At 44.5% G+C, this 9,700-nt stretch overlaps 1 protein-coding gene across 1 annotated transcript in view; it reads left to right on the top strand.

Annotated features, from left to right (window-relative positions):
- reck (reversion-inducing-cysteine-rich protein with kazal motifs) overlaps positions 1 to 9,441 on the top strand; it is a 20,977-nt gene extending 11,536 nt beyond the window's left edge. Inside the window, exons 8-21 of the mRNA XM_083901277.1 lie at positions 680 to 877; positions 2,410 to 2,671; positions 2,752 to 2,925; positions 3,691 to 3,903; positions 4,287 to 4,423; positions 4,955 to 5,098; positions 5,253 to 5,441; positions 5,811 to 5,930; positions 6,018 to 6,189; positions 6,963 to 7,152; positions 7,274 to 7,487; positions 7,725 to 7,798; positions 7,936 to 8,091; positions 9,093 to 9,441. Coding sequence (XP_083757403.1) covers positions 680 to 877; positions 2,410 to 2,671; positions 2,752 to 2,925; positions 3,691 to 3,903; positions 4,287 to 4,423; positions 4,955 to 5,098; positions 5,253 to 5,441; positions 5,811 to 5,930; positions 6,018 to 6,189; positions 6,963 to 7,152; positions 7,274 to 7,487; positions 7,725 to 7,798; positions 7,936 to 8,091; positions 9,093 to 9,299 — 2,450 coding nt within the window. The 3' untranslated portion in view covers positions 9,300 to 9,441. The remainder of the gene's footprint in view (positions 1 to 679; positions 878 to 2,409; positions 2,672 to 2,751; positions 2,926 to 3,690; positions 3,904 to 4,286; positions 4,424 to 4,954; positions 5,099 to 5,252; positions 5,442 to 5,810; positions 5,931 to 6,017; positions 6,190 to 6,962; positions 7,153 to 7,273; positions 7,488 to 7,724; positions 7,799 to 7,935; positions 8,092 to 9,092) is intronic.
- The last annotated feature ends 259 nt before the right edge of the window (positions 9,442 to 9,700 follow it).

The following is a 9,700-nucleotide window of genomic DNA, read 5'->3' as shown; positions in this document are numbered from 1 at the left end:
ACACACACACACACACACACACACACACACACACACACACACGCACAGAGCATAATATGAGGTCAGTTCTTCTGCAGAAGTGTAATGTGAGGAACTAGAATATCCACAGTATCATCACTGTGCATATGCATATATATATACATACATATGCATATGCATATATGTGTATGTATATGTATATGTATGTGTATATATATATATATATATATATATATATATATACACAAATATAGATTATTTGATGCCTAAATACATTTTTCTGTCTGTGTGGGATTAGATTTAAGATTAAGAAGTGTTTCTCTAGAGAAGAGAGATGAAGAATCAGGTTTGTGACCTGGTCTGAAGAACTGCCTTCTAGCATGGAGTTTGCATATGTGTTGGTTTTCTCTGAGTTCTCTGGGTTCTCCAGGTTCTCCAGGTTCTGACCCAGTGACCCTCATGTGGAGGGTAAAGCAGCAGACGACGTGTGAATGAAAAAGCAGATAGTTTAGGTCTCCTGATGTGATCTCCTGATGTGATCTCCTGATGTGATCTCCTGATGTTATCTCCTGATGTGATCTCCTGATGTGATCTCCTGATGTGGTCTCCTGATGTGGTCTCCTGATGTGGTCTCCTGCTATTGTGAAGGTTCTGCTTCAGTCTCCCAGAGAACTGACTGATATCTTCTCTTTCGCTGCAGTGGGCTCCACATGCTGCAGTTATGCAGGACGTCACACCACCTGCAGAGAGTACTGTCAGGCCATCTTCAGGACTGACTCCACCCCCACAGTGTCCCAGATCAACGCTGTCAAAGAATACTGTCAGAGTCACAGCGCTCAGCTGCTCAGCTGTGTCAACAACTTCACCAAGTCTTACCCCATACGCAGCCCTATAGACAGTGAGTCTGTGCACACACACACACACACACACACACACTTAAAAAGTGACACCGGAGCGTCAGCGTGATTATGTAAACAAATAAAACACGTGTCGACTGGACAGCGCGGAATCCTCAGATTCCAGCCGTACCATTTTTATCACTCTACGACCAAGATTCACAGATCCAGCCCCAAAATAAGAGCAAAACAACAACTGACTACAAGCAGAAATGTCGTCTTACCTTTACTGTTCATCAAAACAAGTTATTTCCACCAGAACAAAACCACTTCTAATGAAGAACTACACTTCCCAGCATGCTTTGGGGACAAATCCCGGTCTGATTGATCATTACAGAGCGACATTAGATCGTTCTGATTAGAGAAGGGCGAATGTCCGCCCAAATGCGTCATATGCATTTATGTCCTTTTGACTCGCTAATGAAGTGATTCACACACATTTGGAGATTGGGGTCTGATTCTATTGGTTTAGAGGTTTAAAACGAGCTGTCAATCACCCTAATTGACCAAGATAAGCCAGAGCTATGGCGCTGAGTAACTGAAGACGCTGCAGAGTCACAGAGTTGTTATTACGCACAGGGAGCATCCATTTATCATACCAAGTTATTATACTTTTTTTTTTTTTCAAAACAAGTTCTTTTTAGATCTGTAGTGACATATAAATAAAATTAAATGGGTTTTTAATAATTTGGTACCTAAGAAATCTCAAATGGCACAGATGGTGCCAAGCTGAGCCAAAAGTAAGAACACCCAGACATCTCTTTACTAAAACCTCTGTAATTTCACTCTGCTTCACTTCAGTAGCATCAGACTTTTCACAGCTCATGTCCACATGTTGTTACATGACCTCCATGTGTTTTTAAGCTCCTACTGCAGATTTTTGAAGGTGATATTTGCTTTAAATGCATTTTTTTTTAGGCGAGAGAAAAAAATCCTTCATTTGTGTTCCATGTACATTTACTCTGACACAGTGGCATCTACAGTGAAACTTACACCTCTGGTGGAATCTCACAAGTGTTATCTTCAATTTGATACCAAGATTATTCACATAGAGCTTGTAACTGCAGAGATTTACTCTATTTAGTTTGGGCATGTCATTTAAGAGCAGGGACTCCAAAAAGAGGGTCAGGGAAGAAGAGGTTAAACCTCCATAGACCCTTAAAGTCCTGCTGTGGAGATGAAAGGTCTGTGTGAAGCCTTCACAGAGATGAACTGTAGACACTGACAGAACTCACAGTTAAAGATAAATATTTGCTTTAACACCCACAGACTCTTCTGTAAACTGCTCTAAACTCACTTCTGAAATGTAATGTTAGAACTGACCACACGGTGGAGTCATGGCCTTCACAGGTGCCTCTTTAATTTTAAACCCAATAATTATGTTGGAGCAGAATTTGACCACATTTATAGTCAATGTCATTGTTTCTATCCTTTATTTATGAATCAAAAGGCAAATAAATAAACCAGGTATTATCTGAAGGTACTAAGTGATGTTTCTGAGGAACCACCTGTGATATATGTCCTTCATGTTCAGGTCTGTACTGCTGTGACCGAGCAGAGGACCCTCACTGTCAGGTGGCCTGCAGGAGAATCCTTCGTACCATGAGCACAGAGCATGAGATTATGGAGGGTTTGATCGATGAGTGCCACTCTCAGCCTCTTCCTCAGGATCCCATGTGGCAGTGTTTCCTGGGGTCTAAACCTCCTTCACCTCCTGAGGAGGAGACCCCTCATCCTGCTAAGATGGACTGTGCCAAACTGCACTGCTGTGCCAAGGCCAACACGTCACTGTGCAGGTACAGAGTTAGGACTAGGACTAGGACTAGGACTAGAGAAGAAGTGAAGTATGTTTGTGACTGTGTTTGTGCTGTGACAGAGACATGTGTCAGGAGATCAGCACTAACTGGGGCAGTCAGACGTGGCAGGACTTTGACCAGCTCTGTGAGTACAACCCTGTGGAGGCGGAGCTTATCAACTGTCTGGCTGATGTCAGAGAACCCTGTCAACTGGGCTGCAAGGACCTGACCTACTGCACCAACTTCAACAACAGGTCACACACACACACACACAGATGTAATGATAGAACCACACCCAGAACAGAACTTTTTAAACCCCTCATTAGCTGAGTCACTTGAGACCAAAGCCTCCAATCTGACATGAAAAAGACTTCCTGTTGCTCACATGATCACATGGTCACACGATCACATGATCACATGATCACATGGTCACATGATCACATGATCACATGATCACATGGTCACATGATCACATGATCACATGTTCAAATGGTCACATGATCACATGATCACATGTTCAAATGGTCACATGATCACATGGTCACATGATCACATGGTCACACGATCACATGATCACATGATCACATGGTCACATGATCACATGATCACATGTTCAAATGGTCACATGATCACATGGTCACATGATCACATGATCACATGGTCACACGGTCATATGATCACATGGTCACACGACCACATGATCACACGATCACACGATCACATGATCAAATGGTCACATGATTACATGGTCACACGGTCATATGATCACATGGTCACACGACCACATGATCACATGATCACATGGTCACACGATCACATGGTCACACGATCACACGGTCATATGATCACATGGTCACATGATCAAATGGTCATATGATCACATGATCACATGGTCACATGATCACATGATCACATGATCAAATGGTCACAGGATCACATGATCACATGATCACATGATCACACGGTCACATGATCACACGATCACATGATCACATGATCACATGATCTGTCGTCCACAGGCCCACAGAGCTGTTCCGCAGCTGTAATGTCCAGTCAGACCAGGGCGCCATGAACGACATGAAGCTCTGGTCCAACGGGACGATCAAGATGCCGTTCATGAACATCCCGGTCCTGGACATAAGGAAGTGTTTACCTGACATGTGGAAAACTGTGGCCTGTTCTCTGCAGATCAAACCATGTCACAGCAAGTTCAGAGGCAGCGTCATCTGCAAGTAGGTCTGTCTGTCTGTCTGTGAGTCTGTCTGTGAGTCTGTCTGTGAGTCTGTCTGTGAGTCTGTGTGTGAGTCTGTGTGTCTGTCTGTCTGTGAGTCTGTGTCTGTCTGTGAGTCTGTCTGTCTGTGAGTCTGTGTGTGAATCTGTCTGTCTGTGTGTCTGTGAGTCTGTGAGTCTGTCCGTGAGTCTGTGAGTCTGTCAGTTAGGGTCAGGTCATGCTCAGGTAAGCTGCCATGAATTTGATCAGCTTGTTGTGTGTTGTGTGTTTGCTGTTGTGTTGGTGTTGTGTTGTGTTGTGTTGTGTTGTGTTGTGTTGTGTTGTGTTGTGTTGTGTTGTGTTGTGTTGCACAGGTTGATTGTGTGTCTCTGTGTGTGTCCTCAGGTCAGATTGTGTGGACATCTTGACTCAGTGTGGAGACAGAAGACGTTTCCATGAAGGACAAACACCTGAGAGGATCTGTGAGCTGCTGTCACCCATCGATGATCCTGAACGCTGCATCCCTCTGCACAGATACCTCAGTCAGTCACTAACACACACGTTTGATACTGTATATACACACATATACATATATATACATATTTATACATATTTATACGTATATATATGTATATGTGTGTATTTATATATATATATATATAGAGTCAGTGTCAGTTCTACAGTTCTCTTTATGATCGATCAGTCCATGATGGATCAGTCAGATATGTTAGTAAAATGAAATGTGGCCACTAGATGGCAGAAGAACATTTGTGAAGGTGGAACAACACTGTCACACACACACACAATGTGCTGATCATGGTCACATTATTCAAATGTGTCTCGTCTCCATTTGAATCTGCTTCATCTCTGTATTTGTGTTTGAGAACATTTCATCAGCTGAAGGTCAATGCAAAGGATTTAAAAATGAATTTACTGTGTGTGTGTGTGTGTGTGTGTGTGTGTGTGTGTGTGTGTGTGTGTGTGTGTGTTTCCCTCTCAGTCTAACATGAGTCACATTTATCTGTATATGAAGTTGTCAGTCATGTGACTTTGTTTACCTCTCTCTCCTCCAGCTCCCAGTTCCCTTGGTAACGACATGGTGGAGGAGGTCGTTCATCCCTGTAATCCTAATCCCTGTCCCAGCAACCACCTGTGTCAGGTCAACAGGAAGGGCTGTTTAGACCAAGTCAGCTGTCTGCCCTTCATCTGCATCCCAGGTGTGTGTGTGTGTGTGTGTGTGTGTGTGTGTGTGTGTGTGTGTGTGTGTGTGTGTGTGTGTGTGTGTGTATGTGTGTATGTGTGTGTGTGTGTGTGTGTGTGTGTGTGTGTTCAGGCTGTAAACTGTGTGTGTGTGTGTGTGTGTGTGTTCAGGCTGTAAACTGGGCGAGGCCTCAGAGTTCCTGGTTCACCTGGACGCTCGTATCCAGGTGCCGACTCGTGCCGGACCCCACGGCTGCTACGAGGTGTGCAGCTGTGGCCCTAGTGGTCGTCTGGAGAACTGCGTGGAGATGCCCTGTGTGGACATCAACAAACCCTGCATCGTGGGAGGACAGAGGAAGAGTAAGACTGATGATGATGATGATGATGGTGATGATGATGATGATGATGATGATGATGATAACATGTTCATGCAGACTCTACACGTGTGTGTGTGTGAGTGACATGTTTTATAACATGTAAAATAAGTTAGTAAGAGTTAGTAATAGTTAGTGTTAGTAATAGTTAGAGTTAGTAATAGTTTGAGTTTGTAATTGTGAGAGTTAGTAATAGTTAGTGAAGTAATAGTTAGGGTTAGTAATAGTTAGTGTAGTAATAGTTAGTGTAGTAATAGTTAGTGTTAGTCATAGTTAGAGTTAGTAATAGTTAGTGTAGTCATAGTTAGAGTTAGTCAGACTTTAATGACTCAGATGTTTCCTTCATTGTCTCCAGGTCACGGCTCATCGTTCAGGATCGACTGTCATTCATGTTCCTGTTTCTCTGGATCCACCATCTGCTCAACCAGACAGTGTCTGAGCTCTGGGAACATGGACCAGCAGACACACTTCACTGGTAACACACTGTTACACACTGTAACACACTGTAACACACTGTAATACACTGTAATACACTGTAACCTGTTGTGTCTGTGACCCTCAGGTCTCCCCTGCAGTTGTCCTGACCGCTTCATCCCAGTCTGTGCCTCTAATGGTAGAACCTACCCCAGCGCCTGTGTGGCTCGATGTATGGGATTCAAGGACCAACAGTTTGTCTTTGGACAGTGTCGTCTGAGTCAACCATGCTCTAATAAACCCTGTCAGAGGAACCAGAGGTCAGTGACTGTGTCTGTGTCTGTGTGTCTGTGTGTCTGTGTCTGTGACTGTGTGTCTGTGTGTCTGTGTCTGTGACTGTGTCTGTGTCTGTGTCTGTGACTGTGACTGTGTCTGTGACTGTGTCTGTGTCTGTGACTGTGTGTCTGTGTGTCTGTGTCTGTGACTGTGACTGTGTCTGTGTCTGTGACTGTGTGTCTGTGTGTCTGTGTCTGTGACTGTGTCTGTGTCTGTGACTGTGTGTCTGTGTGTCTGTGTCTGTGACTGTGTGTCTGTGACTGTGTCTGTGACTGTGTGTCTGTGTGTCTGTGACTGTGACTGTGTCTGTGTCTGTGACTGTGTGTCTGTGACTGTGACTGTGTCTGTGACTGTGTCTGTGTCTGTGACTGTGACTGTGTCTGTGACTGTGTGTCTGTGACTGTGTCTGTGACTGTGTCTGTGTCTGTGTCTGTGTCTTTTTCTGTGACTGTGTCTGTGTCTGTGTCTGTGTATGTGACTGTGTCTGTGTCTGTGTCTGTGACTGTGATACTGTCTGTGACTGTGTCTGTGACTGTGATACTGTCAGGTGTCTGTGGTTGTTCAGTGAAACAAACACCTGCAGACACACACACACACACACACACACACAGGAAGTGTCAACCTTGTTGTGATGAAAGTAAGAAAACAAACAGTGTCTTTGTTTCCAGCCTTGGACGCTTGTTTCCATGGTGATGGTTCTTTATGTCTTATTAATGTGTGTGTGTGTGTGTGTGTGTGTGTGTGTGTGTGTCTGCAGGTGTGTCCCTCACTACAGAGTGTGTCTCAGTGACGTCTCAGACTGTCCTCAGTACCAGTGTGTAGGACGTCCTGGGTCATGTGACAAGAACATTGTGGAACCTGTTTGTGACACTGATGGACTCGTCCACCTGAGTCTGTGTCACCTGCAGCAGGCGGGAAAGACACTGGACTATATGGGACACTGTCAGGTAAGAGACATGGAGGACAGAGGGACAGACAGAGTCACAGACAGAGGGACAGACACTGGACTACATGGGACAGACAGCAGTTTGTGTTTGTGTTGATGTGTGTGTGTGTGTGTCCTCTCAGGACTTGTGTAGCAGACCCCATCAGGTGTGTGGTCATAACGGAGAGACGTACACCACGGTGTGCGACGCCTTCTCCGATCGCGTTGCCGTGGACTACGATGGACCGTGTCACGCTGTAGGAACCGTCTCTGACTCGACTCCAGACTCCTCTGCATGTGGGTTTATTCCATGTCCACCTCTGTCCTTGCAAGGCTGCAGACCTGTGACGCCCCCTGGTGAGTGAATGGAGCAACACTGCACAGGAGGTTACACAGGAGAACCAGGAGAACCAGGAGAACCTCCCTGAGAACATGAGAGAGAGGCTGCTCTTACACAAACACACAGAAACATATGAATGAAAAGACTTATTTATCGTTCAAACACTAATGATGTGTTTGTGTAACATTTAACAACATTTAACAACATTAATGACGTTAACGACGTGTTTTTCCTGAACGTTCCTCTGTTCTCAGGAGCTTGTTGTCCCATCTGTGGAAGCATGCTGCAGATCCTGTGGAACAAAGAGCAGATGAACACCTTCTCCAAGGTAGGAACTCAACTCACTCATGATGATGATGATGATGGAGAACATCTTCCTCTCAGGTTCATCAGAAGTGTCTTTAATGTGTCTGATGATGATGATGATGATGATGATGATGATGATGGAGAACATCTTCCTCTCAGGTGAATAAGATGCAGCCCGTCACCGTCCACGACGTCCTTCAGATCCTCAGATCTCACGTCTCTGTGCCTCAGTGCGACGTCTTTGGTTTTCTGAGCATCGACCATGAGATGGTGGTTCTGATCGCTCCAGTCGACCAGAAGCCTACTGCACTGCAGGTAACACACACACACACACACACACACACACACACACACACACACACACAGAATCCAAAGAGCTGAAGTGTCTTCAGACCTCCTGTGTTTCTGTGCTGCTTCATTCTCATCTAAGAACTCTCCACAGAACTGATTATGTCCAGGATGTTTATTCTGCAGCTCATTTCAGTGATGTGTTCTTCTAAAGATGTTTGTGTGTTTGACCTTCACACTGCAGCTATTTCAGGTTTTCTTAATGTCTCATGAACAAAGACTGTGACCTCACAGAAACTCAGATATGTATTGATGTTTACAGAGTCTTTATGTCTTTATCTCAGTCTCTTTACAAATCTATGTCCTAACATCTGAGGAGGAGGTGAAGACACTTTGACTCAGAGGGAAGTGTGATGGTGGTGTCTAATAAACTCTAATAAACTCTAATTAACTCTCATAAACTCTAATAAACTCTAATAAACTCTAAGAAACTCTCATAAACTCTAATAAACTCTAATAAACTCTAATTAACTCTCATAAACTCTAATAAACTCTCATAAACTAATAAACTCTAATAAACTCTAATAAACTCTAATTAACTCTCATAAACTCTAATAAACTCTAATAAACTCTAATTAACTCTCATAAACTCTAATAAACTCTCATAAACTAATAAACTCTAATTAACTCTAATAAACTCTAATAAACTCTAAGAAACTCTAATAAACTCTAAGAAACTCTCATAAACTCTAATAAACTCTAATAAACTCTCATAAACTAATAAACTCTAATAAGATCAGATGATCTTCTCATGAGGATCATCTTCCATTCATACTTAAACGAGGGTCTTCATCAGTCTAGTGTTGTATGTGTAGTCAATCTATCTCTGTACTGTTTTGTATTCTGTGTGTGTGTGTGTGTGTGTGTGTGTGTTGCTTGTTTCCATGGTTACCTTCTTCTTCTCTGTTGTTTCAGTGCAGGTCACATAGATGTAGATCACACAGATGTTTCATTCTTGTCTTTTTCAGATTGAAGCCTGTAATAAGGAGGCAGAGAAGATCGACTCCCTCATCAACTATGCGAGTCCTACTCTGGTTTCTCAGGTTCCTCTGTCTGCTTTCCTCAGCTCAGAGATCCAGACCTCCTCCATCTCCTCCTCAGCTCACACTCTGACTCCTGCTCTTCTGCTCCTCGTTCTCCTCATTGCTGCAGCTCCAGGCCTCCATCACTTCTGACTCTATTCAGCTCACCTGGTTCACCTCCTCCTCTCCTCCTCACCTCCTCACCTCTTCTCCTCCTCACCTCCTCACCTCTTCACCTTCTCACCCCTTCACCTCCTCACCTCCTCACCTCTTCACCTCCTCTCCTCCTCACCTCCTCACCTCTTCACCTCCTCTCCTCCTCACCTCCTCACCTCTTCACCTTCTCACCCCTTCACCTCCTCACCTCCTCACCTCCTCACCTCTTCACCTCCTCTCCTCCTCACCTCCTCACCTCTTCACCTCCTCACCTCTTCACCTCCTCACCTCCTCTCCTCCTCACCTCCTCACCTCCTCACCTCCTCTCCTCCTCACCTCCTCACCTCCTCACCTCCTCTCCTCCTCACCTCCTCACCTCTTCACCTCCTCACCTCCTC

This window comes from Microchirus variegatus, assembly GCF_963457635.1.
Source record: "Microchirus variegatus genome assembly, chromosome: 15".
In the NCBI taxonomy this organism is placed as follows: Eukaryota; Metazoa; Chordata; class Actinopteri; order Pleuronectiformes; family Soleidae; genus Microchirus; species Microchirus variegatus.
The sequence above is the reverse complement of the archived record's forward strand: the minus strand, read 5'-3'. Positions and strand labels throughout refer to the sequence as shown.